The sequence below is a fragment of the Magnolia sinica genome, chromosome 4 (genome assembly GCF_029962835.1).
Source record: "Magnolia sinica isolate HGM2019 chromosome 4, MsV1, whole genome shotgun sequence".
Lineage (NCBI taxonomy): Eukaryota > Viridiplantae > Streptophyta > Magnoliopsida > Magnoliales > Magnoliaceae > Magnolia > Magnolia sinica.
Window position 1 is genome coordinate 52,290,570 of NC_080576.1, and position 21,061 is coordinate 52,311,630.

The window sequence follows — 21,061 nt, forward strand, 5'->3', positions numbered from 1 at the left end:
AGTCGGAAACCCTACTCGGAGATTGTGAAAGATCATCTACCCTCAAGTAAGGGCCCAACCCGGAGAGTAGAGTTTCTCGCTCCCAGCCCTAGAACGAACCTATTCACTATTGAGGCTGATCCAGGGGAGGTTGAGAAGATGAAGGTAGCCCTGTCCTTTGCCCTTATAGCCTACTCGGTCAATGAATCCATCTCTATTTTGCAGCTGATTGACACATTTCGGAGTTCCAAATTTTCAGCTTCTTTAGTGGATTTCACTCGAATAGCCCCCAAGAAATTCCTACTGAAATTCCAATCTTGTCAGGAGATGGCTGCCTTTGCTGCAGACCCAGATCTCCACCGCCAGATGGGCATATCAGAGGTGGCTTCATGGTCTGCAGATGCCACCTCCCTCATCTAAGGAGTTTGGATCAGTTTGCTGGGGATCCCTCCTCATTCCTGGTTCCCGGAAGCCATTGAGGGCCTAGCCAAAACCTTTGGGGAAGTAGTAGAGATAGACAGTGTGGCGACACTCGGGATTTTCCAGGCCTTTGCCAGAGTGCGTATCAAGCCTTCGCCGGGGTCGGATCTGCATAGCTTGAGATATCTGAAGGTGAATGGTAAATCCTTCCCAATCATAGGAGTCCTGGAGAGCCTAAACATTAAGGGAAGCCAGGTATCTTATCACAAGGCACCGCCCAAAGGCAGAGAATCCACCAGAGATTGGGTTTCCAAGTCATTTTACATGCCCATTGAGCCCCATTTGCTATGCCTCCCTCCTATTTGCGATAAAGATTTTGAGCCGCTCTCATCCAACCAGGCCGAGCTGGCATCCAAACCCCCCACCCCCTCCCATAGTCACACATCCCATCTCCCTCTAGACATCCCATCCTCCTCATATCCTCCCTCCCTGCTGATCGGCAGACATGAGTTAGAGCCACTACCCCGGGGCAAGCAACCCCAACTATCTCAACACTCCCATCAACCCCATCAATCCCTTCAACATCTCCAAACCTCCCCCTTGTTCTCAGATTCTGCTAGGGCTCATTCCCAATTATCTCAGCCAGAGGACATTCCGAACCAGCTGCTCATTCAGAGCTCGGAGGCCCAACACAATAGCGAGCCCCTCTAGATTTGTTACTCCCAGGCAACCAGGAGCTATGTCCAAGCGCCTCCTGCGGCAGGTAGTCCTAAGGTATTGGTAAAGGAATTCGGTGGTGGGAGGAATCATTTAGCCTAGAGTGAGGGTAATTAGCCACCCTTTCCTCCTGTAGAGCAGGCTGGAGAGGTAGGGGATCAGCTACCGTCAGCTGGCAGCAGGCTGATGGATCATTTGGTGTCAATAGAGGAGACACCCCTGTCAAAGGAAATATCAATCTACACAACAGATTTACAGCTTTACAGATTTACAGATTTACAGCTTTACAGATTTACAGATTTACAGCTTTGCAGATTTACAGATTTACAGCTAATATCTACAGCAGATTTACAGCTAATATCTACAGCTTTGACTGATATGTAGATTGATATTTCCTTTGACAGTAAATGGTATCAGAGCTATAGCTCTCGTGCTCTCAGGAGCTGTAAATCTGCTGTGTAGATTGATATTTCCTTTGACAGTAAATGGTATCAGAGCTATAGCTCTAAATTTTCATTTGTCTCGTGCTCTCAAGTTTCTTAGTCTCGGTTATTCTTGTTCTAGTTCTGTTGACCTCATGTCTTCCGATAAGTCTGATGTTTCTTTGATTCGTTTCAATGGCAAGAACTACTCTGCTTGGGCGTTTCATTTCAGGATTTTCGTCAAAGGTAAGGAGCTGTGGGGACATGTTGATGGCAGTAACCTAGCTCCTGACAAAGACAAAGACAAAGACCGACACGCCAAGTGGGAAGTCAAGGACGCACAAGTTATGGCATGGATTTTGGGATCCGTTGAACCCAACATCATCTTGAACCTTCGATCTTCTCAGACTGCAGCTCAGATGTGGACATACCTGAAGAAGGTCTACAGTCAACAAAACACTGCTCGTCGTTTCCAGCTTGAACATGAATTGGCCACTCTCCAACAGGATAGTCTTTCTATCTCTGATTTTTACTCTAGATTCACTAATCTTTGGGCTGAATACACTGATATAGTTTATGCTGACTTACCATACGAAGGTCTTAGTTCTGTTCAATCTGTCCATGAAACTACTCAGAGGGATCAATTTCTAATGAAACTAAGGTCTGAATTTGAAGGCACCAGATCCAATCTTATGAACCGAGAATCTGTCCCCTCCTTGGATACATGCCTAAATGATCTTCTTCGCGAGGAACAGCGCCTTCTCACTCAAACCACCATGGAACAACGACGATCTACATCTGTTCCTGTAGCCTATGCAGCACAAGGCAGGCCACGAAGCAGGGATATGAGCACTGTTCAGTGCTTCTGTTGCAAGGGATTTGGTCATTATGTTGCAACTGTCCCCAAAAATTCTGCAACTATTGCAAAAAGGATGGCCATATCATCAAGGAATGCCCAACTCGACCCCCCAAGAAATCGGAGACAGCATATACTGTCTCAGTTGGCTCTTCTAGTGCGGGTAGTTTGGTGAATACAACACAAAGTGCTCCTGCTCCTGCTCCCGTTTCAGTCCAACCCGTGACCCCTGACATGATTCAACAAATGATCATTTCTGCATTTTCAGCTTTAAGACTCTCAGGTAAACCCTTCACTACATCATCTCCTTGGTACTTTGATTCCGAGGCTTCCCATCATATGACAAACAATGCTGCTTCTCTTACCAATGTAAACAAATATTTTGAAAATCTCAAAATTCATACTGCTGATGGCAATCATTTACCTATCACGGCCACTGGTGATGTTTCCTCCTCTCTCACTGATGTCTTCGTATCTCCCGGTCTTACCACCAATCTTGTGTCTGTCGGTCAGTTAGTTGATAATGATTGTAAAGTAGAGTTTTCTAAATCTGGTTGTGTTGTGCAGGATCAACAGTCAGGGTGGATGATCGCGAGGGGGCCTAAAGTGGGACGTCTTTTTCCTCTTCAATTTCCTTTGTCTTCTTTTTCTTTGCCTTTTGTCGCTTGTAATTCTGCTCATGTTGATTACCGAGCGTGGCATAAACGTCTCGGACATCCAAACTCTAATGTACTTCATGCTTTATTGAAATCTGGTTTTCTTGGGAATAATGAAACACCATCTCTTAGTGTTGTTCAGTTTGATTGCAATTCTTGCAGACTTGGCAAAAGTAAAACTCTACCCTTTCCTTTTCACACACCGCATGTTGTCAAACCTTTCGATCTGATACATAGTGATATGTGGGGTATGGCACCAGTCACTTCGCATGCTAATTACAAATACTTTGTCACTTTTATTAACGACTATAGTCGTTTCACATGGATTTATTTCCTTCATTCCAAAGACGAAGTATTTTCTGTTTTTAAGATTTTTCATGCATTTATTCAGACACAATTTTCGGCCCATGTCAAAATCCTTCGTTCTGACAATGGGGGTGAGTATATGTCTCATTTGTTTCAGGACTTCCTACAGAATCATGGCATCATCTCTCAACGGTCTTGCCCTTCGACACCTCAACAAAATGGAGTGGCTGAAAGGAAGAACCGTCACCTTCTTGATGTGGTTCGCACTCTTCTATTAGAATCTTCCACGCCCTCTCGATTTTGGTGTGAAGCTCTTTCCACTGCTGTCCATCTCATTAACAGATTGCCTTCTCCCACATTGAACCATGACTCACCTTTCACCAGGTTATTTGGTCACCCTCCAACTTATTCTAACCTTCGTACCTTTGGTTGTGTCTGTTATGTTCATCTTCCTGCACATGAACGCACAAAACTTACGACCCAGTCAATTAAATGTGCTTTTCTAGGATATTCAGTACAGCAGAAAGGTTTTCTTTGCTATGATCCAAATCTATGTCGCATTCGAGTTTCTAGAAATGTGATTTTTTTCGAAAATCAATATTTCTTTTCTACCCATCAGGATCATGTTTCTCCTTCATTTTCTGTTTTGCCTATGTTTCCTAACTCTCTTGCAGATCCAGTCCCTTCTAAACCTCTCTTAGTGTATCGACGACGCTCCACCGCCACTTCCCACCAACCTTCAGCACCTCCTGAGCCCCCTCAAGCTTCTTCCCCGATTGCTGCGTTTTAGCACCTGCACCTCCCGCTCTCCGACTCACTACTCGGGTTCGTAGACCCCCAGATAGGTTTGGTTTCTCTTCTCCTTCATCCTTCACAGCCACTTTGTCGTCTATTTCTCTTCCTCCATCTTATAAACAGGCAATGGAGCATGAGTGTTGGCGAAAAGCAATTGAAACCGAACTTCTCGCACTTGAAGAAAACCAAACATGGGATGTTGTTCCATGTCCCTCCTCCGTGAAACCCCTTGGCAGTAAGTTCGTGTTTTCTATCAAGCTTAATTCCGATGGGTCCATAGATCGTTACAAAGCTCGGTTAGTGGCACTTGGCAACAAACAAGAATATGGTCTCGACTATGATGAGACCTTTGCACCGGTCGCCAAAATGACCACTGTCCGAACTATACTCGCTCTTCGCATCCCAATCCTGGCCCTTACATCAAATGGATGTTAAGAACGCATTTCTCCACGGTGATCTCAAGGAAGACGTTTACTTGAAACTTCCCTCTGGTATGCCCACTTCCTCACCTACTGATGTTTGCAAACTGAAACGTTCTTTGTATGGTTTGAAGCAGGCACCAAGAGTATGGTTTGAGAAGTTTCGATCCACTTTGCTTAGTTTTTCTTTCACTCAAAGTCAGTATGACTCCTCTCTTTTTCTACAAAGGACATCCACAGGTATCGTCGTCCTCCTTGTTTATGTGGACGATATCGTCATTACTGGCTCTGACTTGGAGGCAATCTCTGTGGTTCAGACTTTGTTGAATTCTACATTTCACATGAAAGATCTTGGCCAGCTCACCTATTTCTTGGGTTTAGAGGTGCATCATCAGCCGCACGGTCTCCTCTTGCATCAGCACAAGTATAGTCAAGATCTGGTTCAGCTAGCCGGTCTCACCAACGCTACTTCGGTTGACACCCCCATGGAACTTAATGTGAAATATCGACGTGACGAAGGGGAGCTTCTTGAGGATCCTACTACCTATCGGAAGTTTGGTTGGTAGTCTTATCTATCTAACCATTACCCGACCAGACATCTCTTATGCTGTTCATACCGTCAGCAAATTCATGCAAGCACCGAGGCATCTCCATCTATCTGCAGTCCGCCGCATAATTCGCTACATTCTTGGGACACCTACTCGTGGCTTATTCTTCCCTTCCGGTTCTTCACTTCAGCTACAAGCCTATAGTGACGCTGACTGGGCTGGCTGCCCAGACACCAGGAAATCTACTACCGGCTGGTGTATGTTTCTTGGTGATGCCCTTATCTCTTGGAAATGCAAGAAGCAGGACCACGTCTCCAAATCATCTACTGAGGCCGAGTACCGAGCCATGTCTGCAGCATGCTCCGAGATCATTTGGCTGCGTGGTCTCCTCACAGAGCTCAGTTTCATTCCCGTACATCCTACTCCACTCCATGCTGACAACACTAGTGCCATCCAAATTGCCGCAAACCCAGTCTATCACGAATGCACCAAGCACATCGAGGTTGACTGTCACTCAATCAGGGAAGCCTATGATCATCAAGTCATCACTCTTCCACATATCTCCACAACTTTGCAGATCGTCAATATCTTCACAAAATCCATGCCACGTCAGCGCCATCATTTTCTCGTTAGCAAATTGATGCTTGTCGATTTACCAGCATCAATTTGAGGGGGGATGTCAAAGGAAATATCAATCTACACAGCAGATTTACAGCTTTACAGATTTACAGATTTACAGCTTTACAGATTTACAGATTTATAGATTTACAGCTAATAGCAGATTTACAGCTAATATCTACAGCTTTGACTGATATGACAGTTATACAGATTTATTCCTTCCTTAATTAGGATATATTAGCTGTACAGTATATTTAGATAGATGTATATATGGTAGGGGCTGAAGATCAGCTTGTATTTCTTCCCTAAATAGCTTGTAATCTACCTATATAATGGGCAATTGTCAATGAAGAAAGGCAGACTTTTTCAAAAGGACTCTAAACTGTCAACCCCAACCACCCCTCACCCTTGCTAATCCCTCCGCTCAAGAGACAAGTCCCCCTCAGCCTCTCTTCGCAGGAATGTGTGGCAGTAAGATCAGGCGATGACGTTCAACCTTCAAAATCCGGGCTAGATCAGTAGGCTGCTCACCGCTCAGGTCGGAATCCGCTTCCCAGGGCTGGCCGAGGGCCCCTAGGTCCAAGTAGTGTGCCTCTTCTTCCCCTGCTAGGGAGTGGTTCAGCCGGATAGATCAGGTGTTGGGTCCCATAGAGGCAGAGGAAGCAGGTCAGATTGCTGTGGATCTATCCCCCTATTTTGTTCCAGACAAACAGGCGTATTGTAATGAGACAGATATCGGTCAGGGAAAGATACCTTAGTCAGAACTGCTGGATCATCTTGCATCTTCATCGAATGAACTAGCTGCTCTTACACAGGACCAGCGTCCACAGCAACACGTTGAGGAAATCTCAATCATCAGCAATGCGTCCCCAGGCTTGACGAATCCAGTTAATAGAACATCAAAAGGGAAGAGAGGGAAACTTCCGAGTAGGAATGTGTTAAGACTTATTGAGGAAGGAGAATGGTTTTGCAGGCTTCGGAGACTTAAGCGGAGGGCCGTGAACTCAGGGTGTGTTACGGATGGATAACGCCCCTTATATGGAACGCCTAAGGGGAAGGCAATCAGCCTACCATCAGAACCATGAGAAAGCTTATCAGGAAATTTAATCCAATGCTGGTGGCGATCCTGGAGCTGATGACGGGTGAGGATATGCGCGTAGCCATTGGCTTGAAACTTGGCTTCCATTCCTTGCTGTCTAATGGCGAATCAAGGGGAAATTTTTGGGTTTTTTTTTTATCATAACCAAATTAATGTATCTGTGCGTTCTTCATCAAACCAAATGTTATCATTAAGTATTTGCTTGAAGAATTTCAGGGAGCCAGTTTTGTTGTCCATTGTATATGCACGCTGCTCCAAACTTCTTAGAAGATCGCTTTGGGACGAAATGGAAAACTTTAGCAGGTGCACATCAGGGTCGTGGGCTGTGGGAGGTGACTTCAATGCAGTAGCAGAATCCGATGAAAGGCGGGGGATCCGAGATGCAGACAGAACAAGCATGACCTATTTCTCTGAAGCCATCCAAAATTCTGGGCTTCTTGATGCAGGCTTCGTAGGGAACATATTTACTTGGAGTAACAACCGGGCTGGTTGGGCTAGACTGGATAGAGTCCTCATTAATGACAGGTGGGCTACGGATTTTCCGTCATTTCGAGTTGAGCATTTACCCTGTGTTAATTCAGACCACGCGCCACTTCTGCTATCCTTTCCAATCTAGATTCAACCCTCCATCAGACTGTTTCGCTTCCTCCGTATGTGGACTCTCCATGACTCATTTCAGCTAGTGATAAAAAAGGCCTGGGACGGTGAATGCTCCAGCCAGCCCATGATCAATGTTCAGCTCAAGTTGAAGAAGACTAAACAACTATTAAAAGTCTAGAACAAAGAGGTCTTTGGCAACGTTTTCCAGCAGATCAAGTCAGCTGAGGAAGATTTAGTCCAAATTGAAAACAGAATGCAAAATTCCCTATCAGAGGACTTACTTCAAGAAAGCTTGGCAACTAGGAGGAAGCTGGCCCAGCTAGAGTTCATGGAAGAGGTTTTTTGGAATCAGAAAGCTAGGAATTCTTAGTTGGAGGAAGGAGACAGGAAAAGCATTTCCATGCATCAGCCAGAGAAAGAATCAGACATGCCACTATCTCCTCGATCAAGAATGAGGGAGGGAACACGATCTCAGGCCAAACCCAGATTAAAGCAGCGGCGACAAAGTTCTTTGAAGATCTCTTCCAGGCAGAGCCAACCTCCCAGTCTAATGTCCTATCATCGGCCATTCCCCGGATCTTATCGCAGCAAGACAATGATGATCTGCTTGCCCTGCCATCCTTAGAGGAAACTCAGGCCGCGGCTAACGCCATCCCAAAGGACGGAGCCCCGGGTTCGGATGATTTTCCTGCCTCTTTCTTCACTGAGTGTTGGTAGATAGTTGGGAAAGATATTCATAAAGCAGCTTGCTTCCTATTTGCAGGGGGTCCGCTCCCTAGAGCCTTCTCCTCTTCCATGATCTGCTTAATTCCAAAATCCCCTGCAGCCTCTAAATTTGAAATTTGCTGATTACCATCCGATTAACCTATGCAACGTCATCTACAAAATCCTTTTAAAAATCCTGGCAACCAGATTGAGTAAGATTCTTCCAAAGCTTATCTCTCCTGAACAAGGAGCGTTTGTTCAAGGCAGATCAATCAAAAAGAACATAGCGATGGCGCTGGAGGTGATGAGAAACATCGACAGAAAAGCGCGGGGAGGCAATATCATTCTCAAGTTGGACTTGGAGAAAGCCTATGATAGGGTAGACTGGAACTTCCTTAAACCGATAATGGGTAGTTTTGGTTTTTGCGGAAGATGGTTAGCGCTAATGGAATCATGCTGGGGTAACAATTGGTTCTCCGTCCTCATCAATGGGGAAGCAGTAGGTTTCTTCAAATCCTCCAAAGGACTTCGCCAAGGGGATCCTCTCTCTCCTGGGCTTTTCATCCTAGCAGCAGAAACTTTTTCCAGAAGTTTCAAGCAGCTGGTCTCTAGAGGTTGGTGCCAACCCTTCAAGCTCCAACGTGGCTGCCCACCTATCTCCCACTTGCTGTTTGCAGATGATACTCTTTTATTTTTGAACGGGAGTCAGGAACCGCTGCTTACAGTCAAGAGTTTTCTTTCTTCCTACCAAGAAGCCTCTGGCTAAAAGATTAACAACACCAAGAGCTGCTTCCTTTGCTCCAATAAACTGTCGACAGGAAGGATAAGAAGCACTGAGCGTATTCTGGGTTTTGCCAAAGCCAGATCTGACGTTCAATACCTGGGAGTTCCTCTCTTCAAAGGCGGAATTAAAACAACTATCTTTCAGGGCATTATGGAAAAGATTCAGAGCAGAATTAGTGGATGGAATGCTAGATTGTTGTCCCAAGCTGGCAGACTGACTCTTATCAGACATGTGTTGGGTAGCATGCCTCTTCACACCGTGGCAGCCACGAAAATTCCAGTCCAGGTTATTGCTAACCTGGAGCGTAGTTTCGCCCACTTCTTCTGGGGTTGGGCTGAGGGGAAAAGGAAATGTCAGTGGATAGCGTGGAAAAAGATTTCAAGGCCCATTGAAGAAGGAGGTCTGGGCGTTAGGAGCTTGAAAGAGGTGCTGGCTGCGCTTCGAATGAAGATGGCCTGAGACGTCAAGTATGGGGACAAGGGGGGTCCATGGGTGTCTTATATGAGAGCTAAATGCCGCAGAGACCTAGAGAATGAGAGCATAAGCAATGTTTCCAACTAGGCCTCTCCGTTCTGGAAGGAAATCAGACGTGTTCTGCCCATTCTCGCCAGTTGCGTGCAATGGCAGGTGGGTTCAGGTGGCCTTAATCTGTGGAGCGTTAATTGGTCAAGGCTAGGCCCCCTACAGTAGCTTGCCGTCAACCCCATTCCAGCTGCGCTGCAATCATTACAGGTGAGGGATTTCCTTGGTCCATCAGGGCCTCCTTCATCAGTGTGCTTCTATCCGCCCCAAGAAACTCTCAACTTCATCTTCCAGGGAGGTTTCGCTACATCTGAGGACAGATCGGAATGCTTCTGGCCATACGACCCCTCCAGCTCTTTCTCTATCAAGTTGGCCTGGAAAATGAGCAGAATCTCGTCCCTGGCTAGGTGGTGGTCCAGCTAGATCTGGCACAATAAGGTCCCTCCCAAAATGTCTCTGTTCCTTTGGAGACTGATGCAGGGAGCAACTCCACTGGATGACAGGGTGCAGTCCAGAGGCATTCATCTAGCCTCCAAATGCTCATGCTATGACGAGGACAACACCTCCAAGCCAAACTCAGAATCGATTCAACATCTATTTCTTTATGGGCAGAAAGCTACGCTGATCTGGTAGCACTTCTCCGTAGTTTGTGGAATCTCAACTCTCCCCCACCAATCGATCGAAGAAAGATTGATGCAATGGCGTAGAGCAATGGCTCCAAGTATCGCTCCAGCCCTCATCAGAAAAATCATACCCATCCTAATAATTTGGGAATTATGGAGAGCTAGGAACGGAGCTAGACACGATAATCGTCCCATGCATGTGTCCAGATCGATCGCCCGTATTAAGTGGTGGGCCAATTCCATCCTTGAGGAAAAAGCAGCTTTTCTAAGGGAGCACTTCAGGGCAGAGCTGGGTATTCTGCCCCCATCCAGACAGATTCTCCAAGCGCAAGTTGTTAAATGGGCGAAACCGACAAGAGACTAGGTCAAATTAAATGTGGATGGTTCGGCTAGTGGCAATCCAGGATTATCTGGCGGGGGAGGTATTTGTAGAAGGGACAATGGCAGCTTCATTTTCGCCTTCTCGTCAGGTTACGGGGTGGGGACCAATAATAGAGCGGAACTTCGTGCAATTTGCGATGGTCTTATTCTGTGCCTGGAAAGGGGGTTGGATAAGATAGAGGTTGAAACAGATTCAAAGGTAGTGGCCGAGCTCCTCTCAGGTAAAACCAGTACGCCCTGGCAATGGAGACCATGGGTCACGAGAATCACAAAATTGGGGCAAAGAGTTTCATTTGTGGTTGGGCTTATTCAGAGGGAAGGGAATGGCCCGGCTGACGGTATGGCCAGGGAGGGCAGCAAGGGCCAGGTTGCCGTCGTCCTCAACCAGATGGGGGACCTTCCTCCCCAAGTGCACAGCCTAGTTTTCTTAGACAAGGTTGGATTAGGATCCATTAGGTCTACCTGTGTGAAGATGTAGAGTTTTCCTTTTTCTTTCCTTTTGGTGGCTGTTTTTGGCTGCCGGTTATGATAGGCACCCCTGTTTTTTGTCCTAGGGGCGCCCGAAGGCCCTCAGCGATGTAAAGATTTTTTTATCAATAGAAAGCTTCTTTTTGGAAAAAAAACTAGGTCGTGGTGAAGCTGCCTCGATTTCGGAGGAGAATGAAATGAGTTGCTCGTGTATTGCGGGACTTATGCGAGAACATTTCAAACTGGTTGGAATGAGTTGTACTGGTTTTAGTCAAGTTATGCTCTCTTGTTCCAAGGCCGCACAATATATTTAACTTCTTAGACATTGTATATATAACCTGGCCTCTGAAGCTGGAGAGAAACTGAAGAATGTTACCAATGTTTGGACGTCTTGTATATGCTGCGAAATATGATAATTTCTGTTAAGTGCTGAAATGGAAACTGCGGTTAGAAGACACCTTGCTTATCACGCTAGCTTTACATTACTTTGTTGGCAATCTATTTCATGTCTATGTTGTAATAAATGCTTGAATGGAAATATACATGTCTTCCAGTCCTCCACATGCTCTCAATTTTGAAGCCTTTTTAGCTAAGAAATTACTTGTGTTTAATGGAAATTGCCATAGTTGGGTGGTCTTTGTGGGAATCGCTGTAAATAACTGTCTAAAATAATCACTAGTAGCATAACATGCTGGTCTTATAATTGTCTGATTGAAGCTGATTGGATAGTACACACTCCTCTGGCCGTTTATACTCAACTAACTTAATTTGACTTCAATTGTAGATGATTCCTCATACGATTCTGTGATTACAGGCATCCGGTAATGTTACTATTGAAACCGTGAAGAAAATCGGGCAAACCGGAGTAACATACATTTCCAGGTAATTATGCATAACTTCTCTGTTTATTCCATGACCACTAGAACGGTGCAATTCAGGTTTTTATGTTGGGGTGAACTCTCCTCCTATCAGTGCAAGAGCTTTTACCCCCCTTTTTCTGAACATCCTTCTAAAATAGGATTTCTATTCCATGATTATATAAACACGATTGCTTGGTCTTTTACATTGTTCATAATCTAAATATGACACTGAAGAGGAGATAAAACAATAGTCATAGAAACATTCTGAAATCACCCAGTTGCATATCTTGTTCTTGAAATTTCTTTGGTAAGATGGAATATGAATTTGAATTATAGACTGCCTTTTCTGGTTGCGCATTAATAGACTTCTTAGTCAACTGTATGAACATAGGAAGGCATATCTTTGAGTATAGGATTTTATGGTAGAGCTTCTTCTTCTTAGTCGTCATCTTCTTCAACAGGCAAAAGAGAAATAACAAATTAACAACAAGGATATTGATTCTTTCCATGATCATAGAAACCGGACATCTAGATAAACTATGTTTGTTATTTGTGTTGAAAGGAGAACTCTGCTGCAAGGATCTGAGGATCGTAATATTGTATCCCTTATGCTGGTCTCTGTTACATACCAGCCACGACTGTTGAAAGCTGCTTGCAACAGCTTGTATCCTCTCTCTCTCTCTCTCTCTCTCTCTCTCTCTCTCTCTCTCTCTCTCTCTCTCTCTCTCTCTCTCATTCTCTTTCCTCTCTCTTGACTCTCCATCCTCTCTCATTCTCTTTCCTCTCTCTTGACTCTCCATCCTCTCTCTCTCTCTCTCTCGACTCTCTATCCTCTTTGAAATTGCTTGCGTCCTCTCTCTCTCTCTCTCTCTCATTCTCTTTCCTCTCTCTTGACTCTCCATCCTCTCTCATTCTCTTTCCTCTCTCTTGACTCTCCATCCTCTCTCTCTCTCTCTCGACTCTCTATCCTCTTTGAAATTGCTTGCGTCCTCTCTCTCTCTCTCTCATTCTCTCTACTCTCTCTCTCGGCTCTCCATCCTCTCTCTCATTCTCTTTCCTCTCTCTTGACTCTCCATCCTCTCTCTCTCTCTCTCTCTCTCTCTCTCTCTCGACTCTCCATCCTCTTTGAAATTGCATGCGTCCTCTCTCTCTCTCTCTCTCTCTCTCTCTCTCTCTCTTGCAGCCCAGCATTCCAGTCCTTTCACCACCCTCTGCTGTTCACTATCTTACCCAGACAGATGTAGGGAAGAGTCAACGCTCTCACCACCCTCCACAACTCTCTAGGCTCGCACAAATTGTAGTTGCACGCCATAGATCGACATTAGGTCTATTGGATATTTATGAATTGAAGGTGTATGCATTGGGTCTATTCGATCTAATCGGAGCTCAAACTGTCCTCTAGAGATCGATTTCCGGGCTGTTTGCACATATCATAGCTCTAACGATCCTCCACCTGTGTACTCTCTCTCTCTCTCTCTCTCTCTCTCTCTCTCTCTCTCTCTCTCTTCATAAATGTAGCAATATGAATGTTTGTATTATATTCGATTTCGGGAATTTTTTGAGATGTCCACCGCTGAAAATTCCTTTGATGATTGATTTAGGGTTTTGTTGGTATTGTGATGGAATATTTTTTTCTCGTCTAGCCCAACAATATACAATGGCAGATAGCTTAAATCCCAAAATTGGGAATTTTTGTCTCTAATGGTTTGGCTTTCGCTTTGGAATTTCTCTCGTTGTTTGATTTGTTTTTCTATTCAGTTATGGAATTACATGTATAATATGGTGGGCCGTGGGCCCTATAGCTTTATTGTTGTCTATTCCCCCACTTTTATTTATTTATTTATTTATATATTTTTTTTTATCTTAGTCGAAACTTTTCTTCCGACAAGCTGAAACACAAGCTGTCCCAATTTTGGACAACCCTTATTATACCTGAATTTACAGATTGATTTCTTATTGTAATTTGGTTCTATTGCTGTTGTTGAGAAAATTGTTTATCTACTTATTCAATTTAAGAATTTTTTATTATTGTGTTTGCTCCTATAAGCGAGGTTTTATTACTTAGTTGAAAATGAGTGCAGATGGAGATAATCCTGGTGATGCATATGATATAAGTACATCTATTGCAAAAAAGGAATGGATTCTAAATGTAGAAGAATGTCGAAAGCTAATGGTAGGGGAAACTACTTTCTCCCTATTGAAAGAAGCATACGATTTCTATAGTGAATGTGCAATATGTGCGCATTTTAGTATATGAAATCGCTCATGTAAGTATGGAAAGAAAAATAAGGTGAATGACGAAGTGGATTGCAACATAAATTGTAACGTGATTCGAAAAAGGTTTGTATATGCGAAACAGGAAAAGACAGATGATACGGTGCAAGAGAAGTTAAAAAGGACACGAAGTGAAACACGGATAGTTGTACTGCTCTCATGACTATTGCTTACAAAAATCAACATCAACTTATGTAGTTTAAAAGTTCATTGAGGAGCATAGCCATGACTTAGTGACCTCCTTGTAAAAAGTATTTGTTGAAGTCACATTGTTAGATGATGAAAGTGCAGAAAAGTTTGAGAGACAACTTTGGTGCTGTCAATATAAGGACAACCCAAACAATGACAATGCTTGAAATAGAATTGGGCGAGTATGAAAATGTCAGATACATTGAAGAAGATATGAAAAATTATGAGAGAGATAAGAGACAAGAATCTAAGGGCCATAACCATAACATGTATTTGTTATATGAACATTTTCAAAAAATGAAAGAATTGCAACTCACATTTGCATATGAAGTCAAGGTGGACGATGATAACAAGTTGTCGCATTGCTTTTTGGCTGATTCAATTGCACGTAAATCATATAATCATTTTAGTGATGTTATCATACTTAACACAATTTATAAAACCAACAAATATGAGATGATATTTTTACCATTCACAAGAGTAAATCACCATGGTCAGTCCATTACACTTGGGTGTGGTTTCTTACAAAATGAAATGACTGAGTCATTTATTTGGTTGTTTGTGTCGTGGCGACGAGTTATGTAAGGAGAGCCTTCAAAAGCAATTATAACTAATCAAGATCCAGGTATATGATGAAAGTTATAGCTATTGTTATCTCAAATACTTTCCATCGCTACTGTATGCGTCACATAATGCAACCCATAAAGTTGGGCGTTGTGGCTAGTGTTGTCACATGCGATCGCACAAGCGATTATGTCATCGTATACGCCATTTTGGACCAATGGACCACATATGCCATGGTGGCATATGCGGTTATCGTGCCGTTGAGGCTTATGCACTTGTAGAGAGAAGTATGTGATCGCGTAAGCCATAGTTATGCGGTTATGCTATTGCGTATGCAATGTTATAACCTCCCAATGGTTAGATTTTTTTATTGTTGGGACTCATTTGTTTATTTATTTGTTTGCTTCATTTCTCTCACTTTTGCCTATAAATATGCACTCCCACCCCCCTAATATCACAACTCTATAAATACACCCTCTCTCTCTCTCTCTCTCCCTCTATCAATCTCTCTAGTTGCTTAACTCTCTTAACTCTTCTTACTCTCTCTCTCTTACAATATTACTCCCATTCTCTCTTAAAATGACATCAATAAAATTTATATGCTATTTTTTTATTTACTTTTTTGAGTACACGTATTCATTTGAGTAGTTGTTAGTTAACTTGTTATAGTCTAATAAAACTATAAAAAATAATTCCCCTCACTTGTGTGTGTGTGTATTATATATATATATATATATATATATATCATTTTATCTTGAATTTTTCATTTTAAAAATTGTTTGGGGGTTGTGTGATGCAGGACAATTAACCACTTGCTTTAAAAGCTTGAATTGATAGAGAGTGGCGAATCAATCCGTTTATCTCATAGGCCAGGCCCCACTTCGCATGGGTTAGGACCTCGATCGAACCTCCTCGTCGGCCCCACTTCACATGGGTTTTGCTTCACACGGGCCACCCCCCTCGAGTGTGTCCCAGCATCCCACAGGCTACCCCACTCGAGCCCGGTGTGAAAATGCCCCTGCATTAATCACCCCCGGTGAGGAGTGTCGAACACGAGCCTCCTGCTCTGATCCCACTTTGATGCAGGACAATTAACCACTTTCTCTAAAAGCTCGAACTGATAGAGTGGCGAATCAATCCCCTTATCTCATAGCCCAGGCTCCACATCGCATGGGTTATGACCTCAGCTGAACCTCCTCATGGGCCCCACTTCACATGGGTTCCGCTTCACACGGGCCACCCACCCCGAGTGTCCCCACATCCCACAAGCTACCCTACTCGAGCTCGGTGTGAAAATGCCCCTGCATTATTGTGCCATTGCATGTGCGATTATGCCATCGTAAGCACACAACTCCCTTGGGTCGCACGTGATCGCTTATGCCATTTGACAACATTAGTTATGGCACATCAGGAAGAATTTAGTGGCCCTTTCAATGATTACATATGAAATTCTAAAATGCTAGAAGAGTTCAATGAGCTGTGGGAGAAGATTATAAGAGAAAATGGTTTTCGGAACCATGAATGGTTAACCTTGATATATGATATCCACCATAAATGGATACCTGCATTTGGAAGATACATATTCTTTGTGGGTATGTCTAGCAATCAACATAGTGAAAGCATGAATTTCTCCTTCCATACGTACATCTCAAAGAGTAACTCACTTATGGATTTTATCGTTCGATTTGATAGGGCAAATGCTTGTTAAAGGCATAATGAGCTTATTGCAGATTATGAAATAATAAGCAGTAAAGCCAAGTTGAAAACACCATACGAAATGGAGAAAATAATAGGGGAAACATACACAAGGAAAGTATTTTTTAAATTTCAAGAAGGGTGATACGAATGCTTGGATTATGTTGCAAAAAGAGAGTGCCAAGATGAAGATATTTACATTTATAAAGTTTTGAAAGTTAGAAGCCTAGACGAAACCAAACATGAATGAGTTCTTAGATACATAGTGACTGTAAAATGTGCAATATTTAATTGTTTGAAATTTAAGTTCAAAGGTATATCGTGTAGAGATATATTGTGTTTTGCGACATGCTCGTATACCTTTATTGCCATATAACTATACTCTAAAGAGGTGGACACGGCATGCGAAAGTGGATTCGATTCATAACAATTATGGCGTTAGAATTAAGCTACATTCTGATGAATTATCTCACTACTGGGCTATGAAGTTTTGAGAGTGGCATGTGATCTAGAGTCAGACCCATATGTGGAAATTGTAATAAAGTCGACGAAAAAGGTAACTATAAGTCACAAAGTGAATATTAAAGATCCCGAGCATGTTAAGATAAAGGGAAGTGGAAAGAGAATAATTTCAGAAAGGGGGAAGGAAATTAAAAGAAATAAACAAAGAAGATGTAATGGTTGTGGCAAGTATTGTTTTAAATAGTGTGTAGCGTATGATGTATAGCATAACGTTTGGCCCTCTATAGCGTGTAATGTAAGTGATGAGGACATTGAAGGACCTACTTCGATGTATCAGAGACAGAGACGACCACCCACATTAGCGCAACTTTCTTTGTGGATGGGAGACGAGTTCTAGATGGGGTCCGTCGGGCCATTTTGAAGACCCCACATGCATTTGGCGTGCATCAGGATGACCCCACCTTGGGATGATACATGTGGGCTGCTTAAGAGATCATTTTAGTCATAGGATTGCTATTTCGTGTCGATCTGACCGTTCGATCTTGTCGATCAGGCCATCAAGCCACCAGATCTTTTAAATTTGGGCCCATTGGACTCTGATCTTGCTTTCTTTATGTTTTTTGTTATTTTTAGTATTTATTTGATGGTTGAGATTGATAATAAATGTTTTAGTTTTTTTATTTTGGACGATGGGCCACTTTACTTAAGTGAGTGGCATAGTTATAATTATGCTAAAATTTTAATTCCGAATTTTTAATAATAAAAGCACAAGGGGGTGGAGATCCAGCCCTCATTGGATTTTGTGATAAAAAAAGAGAAAAGCTCTTGCTTTCCTCTTCCCTCTTCATGCGATTTGAAGATACTTCCATGTGATTTGGAAGGAAGATTGGTGTGAGGCTAATCTTCATCAACGGAGGTGCGAGGTCTTCATCTATCCCCACACCATCTTCTCTTTTCTTCCCCATCCAGGTATTATCTTTAGGTTCTTCATTCTCCTCATCACTGATATTCGTCTTCTCCCAAACCCAATTTTCTCATACTTATTCACAATTCAAACCCTAACTGACCTAAATCCATTCTCTCACGCCACACATGTGAATCCCACCTGCCCCTTTTGGTTTTCCACCATCATTATGTCAAAATCCTTTCTTCCATCCTCGAAACCCTAAACCTAAACCTAAAATCCCTAACTTTTCTAGATTTTCCCCAATTTCTAAAAAATCCCTAGTTCCAAAATTCTCAATTCCCATGAACCCTAATTCTTCAAATTTCAAAAATTTCCCTTCTTAACCCCAATAATAAAACCTACAAACCTATCCCTTGAGTGTGAAAAGTGCCTATGCTAAATTGGAACTTTTATCCTTTCATCGAGCCTAGTTTTAATTGATTTATGTGACTTCTTAGCATGCGGGCATGTGATTTATGTTAAATCAAATTTTATTTCCTATTATTTACTCTTAATTACTTTGTGGATTAGCGTCTTTTGTTAATTGAATTACTTTATGGATTCTTTCATAATCTCCACATTGCATGTTAGTGTTCACAACCCCAAGTGTAGGGTTGCGATGTAGTAATAACTCGTGAGAACGAGGTCGAATCCATAGGGACTAAACTTGTACGTATTCTGAAAATAACTAGAACTAGAACTAGAAGAAGATCTAAATATAAATTCTTGAATAAAAGAGAGTAATTTTGAATAATGTTTAAACTATCAATTAAAGGTGGGAACTAGGGTGCCAAGGATCCACTTGTAGCTATTAAGATGCTACCTTGCTTGATTCAATAAATACAATTGGAATTGGAGTCCTGTCCTATCCACCCCTTTGTTATGCTCCTTGACACTTTCCAAACCCTAGAAGATGCTTTGGGGCATCCTAGGGAGTCCTATTTATAGTTGTGGAATTCCAACTTTCGCACTTAGTTGGAAAAATCTAAAAGCCCCCTCAAATTTATGCACTCTCCACAGTTTGCTAAATTAAACTTCACTCTGCGCAGTTTCTCAAAATATACTTCACTCTGCACAGCTAAAATAGACTCCGAGTTTCAGAATATGCTTTTTTAGGATAATTTCAGGAATATGTTTGTTTTCAAGATAGTTTCAAGATTCTTTTTCTTTACTTCAAATCTTTGATTCTCTTCATTCTTCACTTGGTTTTCTTGGATCTTTGTTATGTGAATTCTTCATTAATGACTTCCAAATCTCCGAATCTTCATTTAGTAATCTTTTGAGCATAAATCTTCCTTTTGGCATCAATTTCACCATAAGCTCTCGAAATCACCTCGCACATGAAAACATGCATAATTAAATCGATTAAGCACTATTATGTTTATAAAACCAAGGTATAAATAGGGGGAAATATGTAATATTTCACACTCAACACACCCCCCAACCAGCATTTTGCTAGTCCCGAGCAAAATATGCGTGAAGTGATCTTCAATTCTCAATGTTCAAAGTTCTTCAAGAAAACAATCATTTGTGTAAATGAGTATAATCCAAAGAAGCGAGAGTGAAAATTTGTAAACCTAGAGCCGAATCAAACGAGCAATCAATCAAATAGATTCTTCATCAATCAATCTAGAGCATAAGTTCATATATCAAGTTTTCCCAATGTGCTTAGTGAATTTCATATTACTTTCCATAAAAGAACTATTATTTCATAATGTTAGCCATGCTTATCACCTTAGGATTACTTGAATAATCAAGTGTTGATTCCGAACTTATCCCATTTTCCTTCTTTTTCCAGTTTTTGATTTTATATCGACGGTCTCTTTTTATTCATTCTTTTCATACTTTACATTCTTTTCATTCTTTTCCAGTCTTTTCACCATACATGACCTTTTTGTCGATCTCACTATTTTTTAACTAGTTCTTTTCATCTTTTAAGGTGGATAAAATCCTCCAGACTTAATTCTCAATATCTTTCAAGGATATACATACTAACAATCAGAAATTCTAGTACTATTCACAAAAAGCAAATGGAACGTGTCTTGTGACTTAGATTAACATGATATTCAAACTTCCTCTTAATCAATTAAATGCAAGAATTTAGACGATAGTCTACTCAGTTGATCAAACTCCAACAATTCAAAGTTCAATCTCTATGTTATCATCATACTCAAAACATTCTTAATTCCGAAAATTATCATTTCCCAAACATGTTTTTAACTTGAAAATTTGAAAATTTTCACAATTTTTGCTCAAAATTAAGAAAATATTGATTAGTTTACCTAATCCACACCCCCCAACCTAAAACCTACATTTTCCTCAATGTAAAAGACATGAGCATGCAATGCATATGAGACAATGAAAATAAATGAGAAGTGATGGAAAGGTAGTACCTGAAGCAAGGTGATTGAAGCTTTTCCAAGGTTCTCAATGTGAAGATGGGTTAGCATAAAGACTCAAACAAACTGAAAGCAAACTATCCTAATCCTAAATCATACGAAAACAATAAAGCTAACTACACCTCCATCAGACTAGGAGATCAATCCTGGTATATGGGATCAGTCAGAGGCATGAACATGTCCTTTGAGTCAAATTTCTCAACAAATGGCTTTAAACGATGTCCGTTCACTTTAAAAACATGGCCATTCGTTGGATTCTTTATCTCAACGGCCCCATGTGTATAAACATTAGTAACAGTGAAAGGGCCGGTCCATCGAGATCGAAGTTTACCCGGAAAAAGGTGTAACCAAGAATTGTACAGAAGGACTTTTTGACCGGTTATGAATGATTTTCAAAGGATGTTCCTGTCGTGGAGCACCTTCATCTTGTCTTTGTAAATTCTCGAGTTCTTGTATGTGTCGTTTCGGATTTCCTCAAGTTCATTCAACTATAGTTTATGCAGTGAACTAGCATTGTCCAAATTGAGGTTTAGATTTTTGATAGCCAAGTAGGCTCTATATTCCAACTCTATAGGCAAGCGGCAAGCTTTCCCATAAACGAGTTTAAAGGGAGACATTCCAATGAGGGTCTTAAAAGCTGTACGGTATGCCCATAAAGCATCGGTCAAACGGATTGACCAATCCTTACGGTCAGGGTTAACCGTTTTCTCCAGAATGTGTTTAATTTCCCTGTTGGAAATCTCAGCTTGCCCAC

The 21,061-nt window shown here is 42.1% G+C and overlaps 1 protein-coding gene across 2 annotated transcripts in view; it reads left to right on the forward strand.

Annotated features, from left to right (window-relative positions):
• The window catches only part of LOC131243111 (nicotinate-nucleotide pyrophosphorylase [carboxylating], chloroplastic), a 47,276-nt gene that overhangs the window by 17,822 nt on the left and 8,393 nt on the right, over positions 1-21,061 (forward strand). The window contains exon 9 of one of the 2 annotated variants that reach the window (XM_058242211.1): positions 11,703-11,769. In XM_058242211.1, the coding sequence (XP_058098194.1) occupies positions 11,703-11,726 (24 nt within the window). In that variant the 3' untranslated portion in view covers positions 11,727-11,769. Of the gene's footprint in view, positions 1-11,702; positions 11,801-21,061 lie in introns of those variants that run through there. The other variant, XM_058242210.1, reaches the window with a different exon arrangement.